Source organism: Salarias fasciatus, chromosome 23 (assembly GCF_902148845.1).
Source record: "Salarias fasciatus chromosome 23, fSalaFa1.1, whole genome shotgun sequence".
NCBI classification, from domain to species: Eukaryota; Metazoa; Chordata; class Actinopteri; order Blenniiformes; family Blenniidae; genus Salarias; species Salarias fasciatus.
In genome coordinates, this window is record NC_043766.1 from 30673583 (window position 1) to 30692720 (window position 19138).

Consider the following 19138-nt stretch of genomic DNA (forward strand, 5'->3'; position numbering starts at 1 on the left):
CTCTCTGATTGAGATGAATTGAGAAAAAGCCCTCTGGGGTACATTTGTTTGTGAGGCATTTTCAGGTGACTGATGTAAAATATTCACAGCATCAGCAGTGTTTAATTCCAAACATGGGTCTTTACCTCACCCCAATGAAGATGGATGCCAAAACAGCTGCCTTTAAGAGGAGTATCGGTCCCCCTGGTTTTAAGAGATAACATGTTTAAATAGTACAAATTCATGACCTGGAGGACTGAACACTGCAGCACCGGAAAATAATCACAGGCGGGATAAACGAGATAGGAGTGCAGTGGGAAAGAGGGGGAAAAAAGCCTATTGCTGCTACGTAGTGCGATGAATCAGCCCTTCCATTTCAGTAATTTCCTTTGAGAGCCTGTGTCATTTGTCAAAGATTTTGTAGTATGAGTTAAGGTGTCATACGAGATGGAACAGGAGAGATGAGACGAGGACAGAAAGGCCTTATTTAGCAGGCCTCTCAGCTCAGGATCAAGATGCAGAAGGTACACGGAATGAGCTGCATCGCTAATGTGTGCACCTTTTATTTTGCAGCACAGCCTACTACTTTGTATTGAATATTCACAAGAATTGAGAGGGTATAAGGAATGTTTGACCCAATCTGCTGTGCCAGCCTGGAGTGTGCAGTTAGTCATGGGGTGTTTACCTCTCATGTGTCCAAGCAGAACAGAATGTAAGCAAGAGAGCGGGGCCAAAACTCTCTGGAAATAATTGATCCAAATGAACAATGTTCTTGCTCTTAATATATGTTCATGTGATTTGTTATATAGAAGTCATACGAGAAGGACTATATTTGAGGACGTTCTCGACTATTTGATGCCATCTCCGTAATTATGCAAAATCTACTCTATTCGTCCACTCAAAGCTCCACTCATCCTCTCGATCTGGACTTTTCAATTACAAATTCAGTCAGGTCAGGTTTACATTGAGGCCATAATCTGAAAAGATATAAACAGTGCATAAGAGTCTGTATATAATCAGAGTGTATTATATAAAGTCACATCACAGATGCATCAAAACTAATATGTTTGGAATTTATGGCAGTCTAATTTCATTGTTCTGCTGCAGAATAGCCATGCAGCTCATTGCAGATACATCAGTTAGATATTTAAAGTGGATGGTAGGATGAGACTCTCTGCAGGCTAGGGTGGCCATACATCCGGATTTAGGCCGGACAGTCCGGATTTTAAACGCCTTGTCCGGCGTCCGGCACAACCTCAAGCCGGACACTCATTTGTCCTCCTTTGTAGAGTTGCACCTGAATGCAACACTGCATATCGTCCAATGGTGTAAGACTTTTGGTTAGAAAAAAAAAAAAAAAAAACGCGATTACAAATGATTGGCTAATAGCAGTGTCACTCAATTCTCTGGTTTCTCATTGGTTGAAAAAATGTGAACAAGCCGCCCCTGTTCCCATGTGCTAGCTGCAGCATCTCGTTGAATATCAACATGCGGAAAAGACGGACATCATTCAACTCAGAGTGGTCAAAAGAGCATGCATTTATTAGCAAGAGCAGCAAAGGCGATTTAAATGCTTATTGCACACTTTGTCGATGTGATGTTGACATTAGCACCCAAGGAAAGGTGGCCATTGAAACGCACGCGGGCACAGAGAAGCACCAATGCAACAGAAGGGCTGCAAGTGCAATACAAAAATTATGAAAAAAATCACCTTCTCAGGAATATGATTTTTTCATACGCACATATGCGTATTTGATTTGTAATCGTCAGCAAGTTGTGAGAACACAACATGACCTTTGTTTACCTTTCTGTTGCCAATGATGTCTCAGATATACAAAACAATTTGCACACCAGAGATACGAGGGAGGAAAGCTGCAATAAACTCAGAATATGAGATGACTATGCATTTTGCCCCTCTGCCCCCTTAAAAAAATCTTAATTAGACTTGACCAATACTGTGTTATGACCCTGGTTCTGGTCTTTTGATGGCGTTTTGCAATATTAATCCAAATAAAATATTAATGTCCTGGCAGAGCAAATTACATTTCCATTTGTTTAAGAATTTACTACAAGTTTCTAATTAATACATCAGTTAACATGAATAACACTTTTGTTTCTATCTGGTATGATTAATCTTCTTGTTTACATGCCAGAGCCTTTTGAGTAAATACACTTTTGTTGAATTCCATTCTGAACTTGGCATGTAACAAAGTGATTTTTCACATGATCTTAAAACTCGTGTCTGGAGTTTTGAAAGAATGAGAGTTTTTTTAATCCAAAGTCTCAGGTTCCGCCCTCCCTCTGCTTTAATGAGCGGCCAAGCCACGCCCCTTTAATTGTGCACGCTCATTACCCGTGGGCTGAAAATGAGTGCCTCCGAATCCGCAAGCATCCTACACGTTTAGCTGTTTACGGTGGATGTTCAGTAGACCATGGATGTAGCCAAGGTAAGCGCGGCGGCTGCTGCATAGCTAACTCTCCTCTGCCTGGGCGAGTGGCCGTGCTCTCTGGCTGCGCGCACTAGAGATGCGCGGATGGCTCATTTTTCCATCCGCAACCGCTTCTTAAAATCTCCATCCGCCCCCTATTCGCCCGCACAAAAGATTTTTTATCAATTTTCGAAACCCAACCCTCCCGCCACCCCTCAGAATAGTGTTTTGGCTTTTAAAATGTTGCTTTTTTTATTTGAGTGCTTCAACCGCACCCTGCCCGAATGTAATTAAAATCTTAATTTTTCGACACGTCATCCGCCCAATCCGCGGTTATCCGCGGGTTCCGTGGGTGCAACCGCAATCCGCGCATCTCTAGCGCGCACACGATTGACAGCATGACAAAGCAGAAACTCAAAGTCTATTGGCTGACGCTGACCGGCGCTTTTTTGTATAACATGAGGGTCTATGATAGGAAAGCGGAGCTCATAAATACATTTTTATATTGCTTTATGCTAATATTATATTATAGTATCGAAACAGACTAACACATTTAAGTTCTGTTAAAAAATGATACATATATTGGAAACGAACGGAAATTGCGGACACGAGCTTTAAGTCTTCCTGATTTAGAGTTTACAATTAAAGGTTTATGCTTTGATTCAATTTTTAATTTTCTGTATTTAAAAATGGCTTCATCTTTTGCTGCAGAAAAATTCAGCTTTGATATAGCAACATTTTGAAAATGACGTTGATTGCTGGATGCTCGACACTAGCTTTTGTAATGAATCCACACATGCATGCATGCAGAGAACTATACACTAAACATTGCAACACGAGTACACGGACATTTGTATAGACAGATGGCTCAGCTTGATTGCTACTCTGGATGACTGTCAACTCCCACTATCACATGCAGGAGAATGAACTGTTTACTATGGCCATTTTCAAAAAGTTGTATTTTCAGTGGCTCTGGGTAATGACATGTAATTGGACACAGAAAATGCTATGAAAGTCTTGCAATTTCTCTTGAAACAAGTTATTTTGTAAACATGGAATATAATCACTGTTACGGACAGGACTTCCTGGAGAAATGTCATGTTGTTTGGAACCCATTTGCTAAAATTGTCTCAATTAACAGGAACATGCACTAAAAGTAAGAAAAAAATAACTTATTAATTGTTATCATGCACTTTTTTATTGGTGCAGTACATTAATAATCAAACTGCTGTTGCCCTCAAGGAGACAATGCAGATTACCAAAGAAGCTAAAATATTTAAATCCTTTGTGAGGCTTCTGCCTTTACTGCAGCAGACTGAAGTGTTCTCACATGGTGGACCTTTGACTTCCTCTTTTTGAAAAATCTTTCCTTGTATTTTTTATGTGTGTGTGTGTGTGTGTGTTTGTTTGTTTTGTTGTTTTTGTTTTGTTGTTTTTTTTTTGTCTTTTGTTAATTCTGACTGCTGTTTTTTAATTGGATGTTTATAAGATGGAAAACCAAATACAAATTTTCACACTGTGGTTAATATTTTTTGTTTTTACAAGTAATTCTGTTATCAGAAATCAGCTGCTGAGCAACGTTTGCAGAGACGACCGCTCTCTGTGAATTTGGCAGTTTCGATGGCTGGATAAACAAAACAAATAATTTTTCTTCGATTATCATGAAAGTGGATGAATAATTCACTACGAGTATGCTTTTTTTTTTGCATCGTCGCCACTCAGAACGAAAGATAAAGTTATTTTTCTTCTTTTCTTACCACCATCTCACCAACCCTTTAAATTTTTACAAGTTTCCCTCCTCGATGCACTGTAGATAAAGAAGCCTGTGATAATAGCAGGGTGTAAGTAACTGGATGACAGCTCTTGGCTCCAGTCTGATATCTAACATCCGATGTCAAGATTCTTCTGAATTTCACTTCTTCCAGAGAGCTCTCTTTAATCTGCGGCTGGTTTAAAGAAGAGAAGCCTGGAGAGCAAAAACAAAATACACAGAGTCAAATTTGCTCCCTTGGCCCCTCTGCAACTGACTGGTACTTCCTATAAAATAGCCCGGCTTCCCGCAGTGAACATAACACCACATACAGCATTAAATTGCACTTTCTTCTACCAAAGGTCCCCCTCTGCTCCCCCGTGGCTCCTTTTTTTTCTTGCTGAAGGCGCACCATAATCTCGTTCTGATGCTATTTTCTTCTTCTTCCCCTTTTTCTTGCTTATACTTTATAAGCTTATCCCTCTCCGCTTGACATTAGAGTGTAAGCCAGTGCAACAAAGTGGTCTTAAAACATGCATTGAAATCGTCAAAGTCTGAATAAACAGGCGGAAACGTATCTCAGATGCAAATGTGGATTTGCACATTTACTATGCTGTGGTGATTAAGCGGACGACAATTCTTGAAGGTGCAGCAGATGAGGCAATTTTGAGATGAGCGATGATTTTCATGAAACATTAATGCCGTCTTGTACTTTTTTTTTTCCACAGCAAGCAGAGAGTGCAGCCATTTAAAGTCCATTGTTGCTTAAACATCTGACAACACAAGCTTGCTAAGTGACATTTTATGCTGTTTTTGTGGAATTATTCATATGAGTAATTCACTACAGTGGTGAATCTTCATCAGTGACAACGGTCTTGCCTAACTGGTCCTATAATAATATTAAAGCCTAACGCTTTTAAATGATGAATGTGCCTCGGAGGCATCTGTAACGGTGTAACATGTTAACAGGCTAAGTGCTGCTTTGCCCTGCTGAGGCTCCACACCAATAACACATGGACCGTCATCCATCAGGCAAGTCGTACAATGAAGTCTTGACATCGACGTAGTTTGACTCAGATTGATCGATATATTCAGTTGCAGCCTCTCACGCAAGTGAAAAGAATGTTGTGTGTAGTAGATCCCAGTCAGGCTGGAGATAGAAGCTGTGTTATCCTGCTTATTTGTTTTATGTATGTCCCTGCAATGTGTCCTCTGTTTTCCATTGCAGCGCTCTTTATTTATAGTTTTCAAAGCCAATAAAACATATTTGAACTTGATGGAGGAATCAAGGCACCCTTTTCCGTGCGTGCCTTTAGTTCTCCTGTGGGAAAACTTGAGCTCGGGTATATTATCCTCCTCCGCTGTAGAAACTGAGTAAAACTAGCAGGTGTGCAGTGTTCAATTCAGTTACAATGCCAAGCACCGGCTCTGGCTCTCACCTGCTCCAAAAGTTGAAATGACTCATTCTGAGCCACTGCACTTGTGTGCCGGGCCGCTGTGCCATCTCGGAGGGGAACTATGTCAACTTTACAAGCCGCAGTGTTTCCCCGAACTAATTTGTGTGGCAGCAGACAGAGCAACATTTTCACTGAGAGGCTGAGAGGGATGCCTTCAGGGCTCGCCTGGGAATGCTTGGTTGCATGACTGTACAGAAAAAAAATAAATAAATAAAAAAAAAATAAAGAAAGAGCATGAATAAACAAGCAGAGGAACATAAAAAAAAAATCAACAATTGCCAATACAGCCTAAAAACTTAACTTAATTATTTGCGGGCATTTTCCAGGCCTTACTTTGCGTTTTATACAACCATATATGTATTTTTATAATGCAAGTAATCAAGTATAGCCATCTTCAGTGGAAGCGAAATGGGAGTTTGAGTTATGAAGTGGTATACACGCAACAAAAACTGGCTGGGAGAGAGCAAGGGGACCAGATAATTAACAGCTAATTTGTCTCAAATTTCTTTAGGCTGTGCTTTCAAGCGTGGAATTTTACTCATACTGAAGTGAAATATACATCTGAGATTTACCTTTGCAAGACAATTTTAACAATTTTTTTTTTTATTATTGAAACCTATCATTATTTTTTAACTGTATTTGTTTTATGTTTACAATTAGTAATTATAGCACAAGTTTTTTTTTTTTGCTTTATTGTATGAATTTTGAAATTTTCAACACGTGTGTTGAAATTACCTGTAGCCACATTTATTTTGTAGCAACTTAAAGAAATATGTGCTACTTACAAAATCTGGAATATAAAGCACTTTCCACCTTGTCACTATAAGAACAGGTTAACTAGAGAATAGTTTATGAATATCCAGATCAATCGTGGGCTTGAAAAGAAATATTCAAAGTAGTAGACATTGGCAAAGGAAATGGATATTTGTTCAGATACAGTTTTAACAAGAAAGTTATTGTTAGTGAAGATCTTTGAGTCACTGTTTTTTGTTTTTTGTTTTTGTTTTTTTTTTAGTATTTTGCACTTTGCTGTAAAATAAGCTTTTATTTAAGCAGCTATACATACATTACCATGCATTTCCCTTGCTATATTGTTATCTTTGAATTTGTTTCTGGGAGAAACTTTGTTAATAAGCAAAACAAATATACAACTTTACAATATAAGCAAAACAAAAAAACAAACACAAAGTGTGATTTTATATAGTGTAGTCTAAAAAATGCAGCATAGCACCGATCAGGTTCCGGTTGTTTCATCTGTGTATGTCATGAAAGTGTAATCCGTGCTCCATCCACAAACGATGCGCAGAGGCTATGCATTCCTGTAAACCGCTTCCACAGAACCTCTACTTTAATTTTCCATGTTCCTCAAACAGCTTCTTTCCGTGTGATCAGTGCGTCACAGAATGGTGATGAAGAAGGGGAAGCAGGCATTCCACGAGGGCTGTGATTGGTCCACTCTGCTATGTCATGAGAGATGTTGAAATAATCTCGCACACCTCGTACAATCTAGAAAACACCCTGCAGGAAGCTAGCTTGTAGCTCGTCACTCGGGTCTGCTGGCTTGCACAGCAGTCTGAATTTCACGGCGTCACTGCTGATCTTTGTGCCTGATTGCTCATTGTGACCGGAAAATAAAGACCAGTGAGTTTCATGCCATTTAACAACCAATCTTTCTACCATTATGGTGGTGACGCATTTTGCAGTTCATTTAGCCTTGAAGTAGAGCGTCCAGACATGAAGAAACTGCGTAGAGGCAGTAGTATTTATGAGGCTTTATCGTTACAAAGGGTTAATAAACTATTGATGAAGGATAAACCCTAACAGAACACGTACCAGTGATGGCATGTCCAGTGTGCTGATTGTTTTAACCATTACCATTACGATAACTTCTATTTGCGTTTGTTTTTAATGTTTGACCTTCCCTTTGGTAAAGATGTGATTTGCTTAGTTTACTCATGCAGTACTATTGTTGTTTTTTTTTCCCCAATAGTTTTTAAGCAATTCACATTGATATACAGATCATCAGCCTGAATTAAAACGGTCATGAGTAAAAGCATTTTAAATAACCGATATTGTAAGACTTTAATGTAGTGTTTTACACAGTTAGGTTGAGTTTTTCACTGCTTATAGACCTTTTTTTTTTTTTTGAAGTTCTGATAAAAAATAAATCCACCTTTCATTACTGGGATCATGGCATTCACCACATTAGTCTATCCTGAAGACATACACAAGAAATGCTTTAAGGTTTAATAAATTCTAAAGGAGTATTTAGACAGTAAGAAGAAGACATCAAAAGGCAAGCCTGCAGGGCAAATTCATAGGATAAACAAGTCACGTCTGCGGCATGTATGAGCATCACAAACTGCTTATTCTAGGAAAGCCTTTAAGTGCAATTAAATGTTCCATTAAATGCAGCTGTTAGTTATTCCAACACAGTCAGCACAATTATCTTTTACTCAATTATGGCACATTAATAATTCCCTCACCGATGGATCCTTGTCATACAGATCACACTTCACTTTTCAAATAACTTTGATGTTTTCTCCCTTTTAGCGAAAAATGCTCAATGAGGTCTTGAAATTGGTGAAATACACAAAGCTGTTTCTCTCTCTCTCTCTCTCTCTCTCTCTCTCTCTCTCTCTCTCCCTCTCTCTTTCCTTTTTGGGGTCGTTTTCAAATAGAGAAGGCTGACTGTGCACACATGCTCTGCTCCGCTGGGTTCTTTTTGCAGATGGTCTCATTGCTATGCATAGAAAAGCCATCTTTAGATTTGCATTTGGTCAATTTTCCCCTTTAAGTTGGACATCTGTCTGTGTTAGAAATTAATCTGCGGGTCCCTACGGAGGCTGCTCGGATTTTAATTAATTGTGTTAACGCATCAATTATGAAAAAAAAAAAAAAGAGAGAAGAATGGATGTGAGTTTCACCCCTCTCGCTCTCGCATTCTAGCTGTCTGCCTGCCTTAAGTAAATTGATGATGTCTCTGTATTCAGAAGACTATATTTCCATAACTGTAAATTGAAAACATTTGTTAAGTATGGGGAGTTTTAGTTGGAGACTTGTAGGAACTACAGCCTGCCGCAGTAACACAGCTCCCAGTCTTTATCCCTCCTCTTGTCTGTCCGTACTGTCTGTTCCTCGTTGACCTTGTAGTTGTCAAAACTACTGCAGATGTCAAAAGAAAGACAACTTTTCTGCCCACGGCCGCAAAAGTCTTCCTTTTTCTCCTGTCTGGATACTGCAGATGCTGCCATTAATCCAGCAAGGAGTTGTGGTTACTTTTATTGGACCTTTGGGAAAATATTAAAAGAAGACACCGTCATGGTGTTTGGCAATAATTCTCAGCTGACAGCGAAGGAGATGGATTTCCCTTCAGGTTGGCAGTTTATCTTTGCTGCCTGTGGAGCCTGCATGTACGCGTGCTCTACGTCAGACTTTTGTCAAGGATGATTGAGCTGAGATTGTGAACAATCTTAACGGCGAGTTCATCTGAGAGGAGAGAAGGAGTCTGCTGCGTCTCTGCGTCTTTTGTCAGCACTCTTTGAATCCTTTGTGTCGTTGAGGTGCGGATAGAGTTGCATCTTTCGGGATTTACAGGCGTTGTGGGACCTTTATGTTTTTAGCGGAAGTTGTCTTGGTCCTGAGTTTTTACCCATTTCCTCCAGTGATTTGTCTTCAGCATGCGCTTCACAAAATACATTTGCAATGAATACATTTTCATTGTGTTCAGTCAAGATGTTAAAAGTCTCTCTGACCTTTAAGCTTCTTTAGACAGTCGATTTTCTGCTTAATTTAGTCGATTTCCCATACGAGGGCAGTCATTAGTGTCTGTGGGGGGGTTTTTGAGGAAATTTTCTCTTTTGTGATTTTGCATTATGAGTGTGCTGACTGGCTTTTACCTTTTTGCTAATTTATTATCTTTTACAATGTCACCCAAGGGCGCCAAAGTGTTAGAAACTCAGCATCATCTTCTGACATTATTATTTTCTATTAATAATGAAGATATTAGGTCGTTTCAGGTGGTTGGGGCAACGGTGAATCAGTTGCTTGAGTTGTTGTCTCACAAACAGAGCTTTGTTGGTTTGTTTCTCTATCAAACTGTCCTTCTGCAAGGCACTGAAGAACAGACGTCTCACCCCTTTTCGCGCAAGCAGGGGTGTCAAACATAAGGCCTTTGGGCCAGAACTGGCCACCAGGAAGCTACAATCCACCCCACCAAATCATCCAGCGTAATTTGAAAATTTCAGCGAAAGTAGTTTTTTATTTTTTAAACTGAGAACTCAGCTGAGACGTCACTGATACTGGCATGACGTACAGCTGCCTCGTTGCTAGTCCCAAAACCATGCTGTCAGGGTTAGTGTTGAAAACAAGCATAATGCAACAATTATAGAGAAGTTTTTGTTTTGGACATTTTACTGTATTTTTAAACTGAAGTTATGATGAAATTGTAGTAATTTTATGTACCAATTTTCAGTTTTGTCAAAATATAGATATTTTCATCACATATGCTGTGAGAAACAACAAGGACTACGTGGCCCCTGAACTAGAATTCGTGTGAAACCCCTGATTTAAAGCAACATTAAGAAATGGAGTGGACTGATAGAGGTGTGATCGTCCTCCGGCTGTTGTAGGACGGGGACCTTGGGAACATTTTCCAGACTGTCTGTAAACAGTGTTTCAAAGCCACTGTGTTGGTAGAAGTTGCCACAACACTTTGTCAAAAGTAACATTTTAGAACTGTATTTGAATTAAGAAGACAGACCGCAGTTTGATTCAAAGGTCAGCTCATTAAATGTGTGAAAAGAATACTTTAAGCATAATCAGCCTGCTACATATGCTTGCACTTAGGTACTGTGTTTTAAAACCCATTTGTCTACATTGTACCCTAATGCATCAGACTATGATTAATTTTGACAGCAGAGAATTCGCTAATGGCCCTGAAAAATTGAAGCAATCTCCATAAAAATAGACGAGACAAAAACAGCTTGCTTTCTATCTTTGTGTGCGTGTGTGTGTGTGTGTGTGTGTGTGTGTGTGTGTGTGTGTGTGAGAGAGTGAGACATCATTTTCAGTCACTATTCGTTTCACAACACACTAATTTAACTTTCGATCAGTTAAAATTTTAGACTTATTGTTCCTTGAAAAATGTAAAAAAATATATATTTTAAACTTACATGTAGCAATAAGAAGACTGGCATTTCTGCAATGATAATTGTGTTAAATTTCTGTGTGATTTTTACTGAACAACCAAAATGCATATGAATTACAAAGCCCGATACTTTAAGGAAACTGTCATTTCACGGTATAGCACCAAATAAATTTAAAGAAAAACCTAAATAGGTATGAAATGGCAAGTAGACCATCCATCCATCCATCCATCCATCCATCCATCCATCCATCCATCCATCCATCGACATTCACTTGATTCAAACAAGACTTGCTGGGGATTTAGCTCATTCCAGCTGATCTCTGGAGTAAAGTCTGAGTCCACTCTGGACAATTCGCCAGTATCATCACAGGGCAGAAAAGTCAGTACGAGCATCATGGAAATAGGGAAAACCCCTCAAAAGGCACAGGGAGAAATGTGCAAACTCAATATTGGATTTAAAAAGTGCCGCTGAGGGAAGAGGAGTCAGCACTACATCACCATGATGTCCCTATGGTGTCAAGTAGCCTTAATATAGAGCAGACACTTAATTTGAGCCCACTGAGTGGACGTTGAGATAGAGTCGCCCATTTAAGACTTAGCTACCTCATTAAATTTAACATGGATTTTGCTCATAACCTGCCCGTCCCTGAACTAAAGTGTGAGTCTCCACACTTCATTTACACTCTTCCTCTAGTCTTTGTATTTCCCACATTTTAGTACCTTTCCAAATATCCAGAGTCAAGTCATATTTTTGCTACACACCTATAGATGGATATGTACACATGATTTCTTTGTCCAGCTTTTGCTTTTTTATTCACCTTAGACATCAACAAACATAAAAAAAATGGTTTAAATTCAGAAGCGGTGGCATTGGAGAAAGTTTGTCATTGATTTTCAGACTGAAAACTCCAAGCATTATTATTATTATTATTATTATTATTATTATTATTATTATTATTATTATTATTATTTTCTTTCTTGTTAGTTTTTCTATCAGTGTTGGAAAAGTAACATCAGCCTTTAGCTTTGCAAAGCACTGCCATCACGTTGGTTTCTAAAGTCTGAAAATGTGTTTTCAAGGCCTTCAGTTGTAGCTCCACACACTGAAATGCACCTGTGGAGTCTCTTAGTGATTTTATCTACAGTATGATAACTCAATTTGGAAATGTAACTAACAACCAGAGCTGGGATTTCTGACTCTTTGAGAGGAGTCGGGTCTTGAGGAGTCGCTGTTGAAAACACTGGCTCATTGGCACAATTCATAAGATCTCTAGAAGAGACGTGGCTCTCATTAGTGCCAGAGTCAGTCCGTTATTTCCATAAAAGGTCTCACACAGCTTTAATTTGGGTTTTTAACATTTACTAACGACAGGGCATCTGAAAGAAAGTAAGCCACTAGTTAACAGGGGAAACCAGTTAATCCAGAACACCTTATCACTCCTCCTACACTACGTTAGCTGCTGCGTTCAGGTTACTGGAGCGTCCTGCAGAAAACAAACTCGGAGATGTTGTCATTCGGTCAAATGAAGGCAACGTTGACAACTCGGACTCATAATTTCATGTGGAAATCCTTTGTCTTGTTTTGGATATATGCAAAGAGTCCAACTCCGTTGGAAGCATTGTTTTAAAAATGCTCCAGTTCCATCTCTGTGTAAATGTGGGAAAATGTAACTTTTCTGAAATGCTGCTACAGCACAGCCATAGTAAATGGTTCTTCTGCACATGTGCAAGTATATGGACATAAGTGTTTGTTTCCAGAGTGTCATGACTCCCAGTCCACATTCTCCTGGAACTTGACAGTTTCCTATTTGATAGTCACTTGTAGCGATCCACCTTGGTTGTGTTCATATGACTGTCTGTGTCCTCGCCATTAATAATGTTTATATTGTGTTGTTCTCTCCCTGTATGGGTGTGTGGTTTCATTACAAAAACAACCTACAGCTCCAATTTGCAGCCCCGACATGCTAACCACACCGTTTTTAGTGTTTCAGCAGTTTCTGTACAAACAGACATCATTTTCAAAATGTTTCTGTGTAAGCATGAAACTTTTCTAAACCGAAAATGCAAAAACCGAAACATGAAACATTGTCCTTTTTAACAGAGCCTTAGTATCAAGAGTGAAACATGACAGCTGTTGTTAGCTTTAAACTGTCAACAGAATATTCATAAATAAATATATATTTTTTTTTAGTTTTTTGTTGTCACAGGTCATAATATTTCTCATTTTTATGTAGATTGCCCAAAGTACTTTGCTTCAAGTAATGAACATGGTTTGCTTTTACATGTCTGTTATTTTCAAGTACTGCCCATAATTTCTCTATTTTGTCAGACTTTAATACTTTTAAAACTTCTAAGACACTCATTATGCAAAAAAATCTAATAAACAAAGCGACAACAATTAAAGCAATTAAACTATAAATACATGCCATGTGAGGACAGGCTGGTAATATAAATAAACACATTTCTTTCAAATTAAGTTGTGGATCAGTTATCTCCTAAAACAGCTTCAAAAAGCCCAATTTATCCTGCAGACTAATTTCCTCATGGCGCTCACAATGAGGATTAATGAAATAACAGGAAAAGCATGGATTCCCTTCACTTGTTCATAATACAAGCAAGCAGCAGATGTTACACAAGAAACATTATCTTATCTGCTACACTCTGTTAGATTTGCCGTCATTTGGAGTTGTTTCCTAAAATGTTGCGTTAGCAATGGGCAATATCCAGAGATCCCACATCTACTGCACAAACAGCTCCGTTATTACTTTTACCTATTTTCTTTTTCCATGCTTTTGGTATGAAACACGTTGATTTGCGTCGCTGTCACGGGACAGGTGAAAAGCCCAGACGACAAATCACAGGTGCTGTTTTCATGAATTTACCCAGCAAACTGCAAAGTTATTTCACTTGGCTCTCCATCCCAGACAAAGGAGCACAGCGATGATTACCACGCAGACTGTTTATTCAGACAAACACCGGCTTTCTGAGAATCTGCACAATCCTTGCGCACACAGCGTGCTGTTCAACTGTCCACAGGCCTCTGTGTGTACATATTCACGCCCCAAACAAATACTCGCTCTTCAAATTACAACTGGAAAAGACTGAATTTTGTTCCTGTGCTTTAAATGCATTTTTCCCCCTCTATCTTACTCCTACATGTTTGAGCCTGTTCTCAGTCAATTAACCTGACTTGGAACAGGTGTGTTCAACCAAATCCCCTCGCCGCCTCCAGCTGGTGCTTTCAACACCTACTTGTGACAGATCTCTTCCCGAGCAGATCTTGTTTCTAGTGATTCTGTCTCTCTGAACCCGTAAACTGAGAAGAGGGTTTGTTGCTAATTATGTACACGTCGCTGTTAAAGGACAGATTGTCTGAAAATACTAAAATACACGATAATGCGCAGCTTGTGAATAAATAAGGTGCCCTCATCCTCCGCAGATTTGCTGGTAAATGACCCTCTGCAGGAGCCAAACTACTGCTGCCAACTTTTTTTTTTTTTTTTTTGCGCCTCAGTTAATGTCACTGAATGTTTTCTTTGAATTGCACATCATTTCACTTTGGGCCATGATGAATTTGTGCTAACCAAATGTGTTTACTCAAGCTGCTGTAATTTATTATCCTCAAACAATCGGTAGCCCAATTCGGCTGTAATTCATTCTGTCATGAAAACTTCACACGCAGAAGCAGACGAGGTTCCTCTGGGTAAACTTTCCGCTGTGAAACCTGTCCCACTTTCCTCTCCCAGCCACCAAATTGTCAAACTGCCATTGAGCAAACCGTATTAGTTCCAGCGGAAAAAATGTGGCTTGATTGGCCATGACTGAAGTAATCACACACGGACATTGCCATGCCATTGTAGTTTGTTTTTCAAACTCTCCACAGGTGTGCTCAAAACTGCCAAAAAAAAAAAAGAAATCTGTCATTACACCATGAGAGCTCACAATATAAACCTTTGACTGTGCTTTTTGTTCTGTATCACTGATTTCAGAACTGAAGCCATGAGAAAAAGGAACCCGGCATTATAGCATTACATTAGAACAATGACACCCTTGATTATGCCTTCGCTTCTGCTGCATCACCTGTGGTAACAGTTAAACCGTGTCATTTACTGAGGGAATTTGGCAGATGATAAGCAAGTTGTGGAACATATACTTGAGACAGTTCTCCCCCACCCCACACAGGTAATGGGGATGCATTTTTGTGGACCTTTGTGGATCAAACAAGATGTTTTTCAGTGCACGAACATTAATTTTGATACTTTACACTGAGCAATTAGCTATTATTGTATTGATGTTCAGAACAAACTGCATCAAGCTGTTTGTTTATTGTTGTGTCTCCGTAGGTGTTTCTAGTCATACAGAATATTCATTTCAGCACGCTCTCTTTGGTTAATTACTTTGAACAGTTGTTATTTTTTGTCTCTTTAGTCAGATTTTAACATTGGTAAAATAAGTTAGTGAAGATTGCTGTTAGCTCTGAAGGTATGGAAACTTAGTGACACTTGCTTTCATTATTTTTATATTGCTCAACACTTGAAATATCCCAAACAGCTTGGATATTGTAATACATGAGCAGTATGGCACTACGGTACAGTAGAGTACAGCATGTAAAGACTCTTTGATCACTGTAAAAACAATACTGTTTTTCAAGAAAGAAAAATCCACACCTCTGCTAATTCTACATTAATTGCATTTTTTATGCTGAAATTCTTCTACTTGCCATAAAAACGACAATATTTGTCAGCAACATTTGGAGTCGTAGAGCCATATTGGGACTGGTTTGACTGTGATAAGTGTGTTGCCAATCCTCTCATCACATTCCATCCCATCAAGTCTTCTAACAACATCGCACGCCTTTGTGTAAAAATTTACCCCAAGCAATTAAATGAACCCTCAGGTGCATATATAATTGAAGAGGACATGCTTACCCTGGCATTCACTGGCTTTTAGCATGTTGTGAGTGTCAGTGGGCACTGTAATGGGTAAAGCCAACGTGGAGATGGATTTGACAGATGACACCACAACTTACTCATTATGCATTACACCCGGGATCTGTATCACCACTCAATTTCCAGCTCACTAGCTCAAAGTCATTATCCTAAATATAATTTTCACAATAGAGAGGTCTTAATAATGTGTAATATATTTTGTGTTTCTCAGAAGAGGGGATAATACAAGAGGAAGGCATGCTAATCTTATTTTGCATGACATTTAGTCATGTGCTGCGTCTTCCCTCTTTGTCTTCCTCTTAATCTCTCTCACTCTCCACGTGCCGGTCTGTATATTTAATGCCATTAGTGGTTTCCTTTCTCAGTATGGATTATTGTTGTGTGCCTCTGTGTTCCTCCCTTTAGGTGACCGAAACAAGGACGGGCCCTCTTGGATGCAGTAACTATGACAACCTCGACTCTGTCAGCTCCGTTTTGGTTCAGAGCCCCGAAAACAAGATTCATTTGCAAGGTTGGCCATCCATAATTGAACTCCCCCAATTTCTGATGGAATTGTCACAGTGTCTGTTCTCTGGCAAGCTTATAACTGCTGCACGAGAGTGTCAGAACGAATTTCGCCTCAATCACTCTCTTGCTTTTCTTTGCCATGCATGCTTGCAGATTTTTGAAGTGAATTCCTGGCAGTAATGATTCAGAACAAAAGTAGCAGAACTGCGCAGTAAAAATAAAACTTTAAGTGAATCTCAGCACATTGTATGTGACGCCAAGCATATGTCAAGCGTGGCATAGAAACAGAAAATGAGTGCCAGCCTTCAATGATTTACAGATCCACCGTACAACAGCCATTTAGACATATTTTCTACAATATCTAAAGTACTTACAGCTCCCACTTCATTCATCCATATGACATTTCTGTGTTTTTGTCCTGTTTTTGTCCTTGCCTCAGGCCTTCAGGCCATACTGCCAGAGTATCTGAGGGCCAGGTTTGTGCAGGCGGCTCTCAGCTACATCGCCTGTAATGAGGAGGGCCAGTTTGTGTGCCGAGACAATGACTGCTGGTGCCAGTGCGCCGTCAACTATCCACAGTGTAATTGCCCCGAGGTGGATCTAAGAGCTATGGAAGCCAGTTTGCTCCAAATCCGAGATTCCTGGAACATAGCCAACCAAGACTTTGAGGAGTCAGGTCAGTGTTTTCACTCTCACACTCACACACAATGGCGGTGACCCACCCGCTGACAGCGAATTACATCCTATTGTTGGGCGAGCTGAAGAGCAAAGAAAAGTGAGATCGACAGATCATGGAAAAAAAAAAAAAAAAAAGGACAGTTACATATTACATCCACTCCGTGTAATGGGGATTCATTAGAACAGAGAGGAACAATTTTGAGACTGTCATGCAAAACGTCATTTATTTAATGAAAACAATTGACAGGAGCATCTCATTGCTTTTCATTAAAATGACTTGAACTTGAATTATAGTTGTCGTCACAAGCTACAAATTCTGACACCATAAAACAACTGAACTAACCTCTGATTGTTGTTCATCATCATTGAAGACGTTGCAGAGTTTTGTGCCATGCAACTACCCAGATGCATGTGTTTTTTTTATTATTAGAATTTTTTTTCTTGAAAAATTTCTCCATAATCCTCTCTAGAAGTGCCCATTGACTTATCTATAAGTATTCAGCTAAGTTATTGCTTTATAAACTATACTTCATCAAACTAATGCAAAAAACCTGTAAATCCAATAGTGCTATAAAGCAGCAGCTGTTATTGATTGACAATGTTCCCTTCAGTGGCCATACGGCCAGAGATATGACTGGGATAGCTGACTTGGCCGAAAACAGCCTTGCAAAATCACTATGACTTGACAAATCTGACGGCCTACATTGTAGATTGTCAAACCGGTCAGCCCTCCCTGGCCATCCCTGACATTTCAACAGCTACCTTTTATTTGTGCTGTGTTTGAGCTTCTGCGTGTAAAAAAAAAAGTGCACTGTCAAACTTTCAAAGTCCATATCATAAAAGTGCACCTTTTGAAAAATAACACTGAAAAATAATCAACTCGATTCAACTACGTTGAATTTATATACCACCACTTATATTGCATGTTTGCCGGAGCACGATCAAATAAAACCTGTAGAAAAAGAGAAGAATCTCCTATGAGAAGTCATGAGTGAGAGACGAAAAGAGGAAATAAATAATTATAATAATGAAAAAACAAACTCCTTTTTTACCGAGAGGAAACCTCCAGCAGAGGCAGTCACAGGGGTGGCGGCTTTCAGCTAGCTCTGGTTGCTGTAAGATGATTGTAGGAGAGAAAAGGAAAAGACAGATAACAACAAACAAGTTGACATCAGACACAAAGCTATTCCACTAGCTGCATACTGTGGATAAAGGGTAGGCAGCGCAGATTACAAACTTCCATTGCCACCAGCAAAGATCCTGCAGAAAGCTACAGGAGAAAAACTAAAGCAGAGAGAGATGTGACCCACTGACACATGTGTCTACACCTAAAGCAGCTTTACTTAGAAGATGGTCGAGAGTGAGTTGAATCAGCCCAAACTGAAATGTTCAACAACCACACTGAATAATATTTAGCATCATTTTAGCAATAGCTTTTTAAATGAGTACATTAAAATTCACCCACACACACACACACACACACACACACACACACACACACACACACACACACCTTTAAGCAAGTTCTGCATCATTAAATAGATACAAACTGGTGCACACAATTGTTGGAGCTATGCTTGAGCTTGAGTTGAGGTACTGCAGTTATGTAGCGCTCATTGATATGTATCCGCCCCCTTTTTTTAATGGCCCTCCATCATTACTGAGACTGAGCTGCATCCACACACACTAAAGGCGTCGTGCTGCTGCAGTCATTTCCAGCTCTGCCTGGAGCTGTTATCGGCGTACCTCGCCGGCTCAGTGTGTTATTACTGCCTACATGCTTCTACACTAAGGGCAACTTGATTAGCGCACAGTTGGCAATAACTTAAGCAGCAAGGTGCCCTGAGAACCGCAGTTACAGTGCAGTATTAAATAAAGAAATATAAGTTTCCATGCAGCCCCCGGAGATCTGTGCTTTTATTGTTGACCTAATAGAGAATAACTAACATTGGTAGCAGAGAGATTAATAATCATAACTGTGATTATTAAATGATGTTCCTACAGCAGTGTTAAGGCAGAGGAGAATTCCTTTCTAATGAACGTGTGGTATGCATTAATTACAATATTATAAAAATAAATGACATAAATGGATCAAGTTTTAATTTCTAATCTTCTTATTATTTAGCTTTTCTTCTTCTTCAATCCAGACAACAAGTATTTTGAGCAGTGCATTGGTACCGTGTTGAGAAAACAGCAAGTCAGTGACTCTGGGAAGAATGAATATTTATCACAAATGCTTA

General features: G+C 39.4%; 1 protein-coding gene across 2 annotated transcripts in view; it reads left to right on the top strand.

The window, feature by feature from the left end:
* Nucleotides 1-19138, top strand: part of brinp3a.1 (bone morphogenetic protein/retinoic acid inducible neural-specific 3a, tandem duplicate 1) — a 75305-nt gene that overhangs the window by 39785 nt on the left and 16382 nt on the right. For both annotated transcript variants that reach the window (XM_030082545.1, XM_030082546.1), the window contains exons 5-6: nt 16119-16224; nt 16660-16896. In XM_030082545.1, the coding sequence (XP_029938405.1) occupies nt 16119-16224; nt 16660-16896 (343 nt within the window). The remainder of the gene's footprint in view (nt 1-16118; nt 16225-16659; nt 16897-19138) is intronic.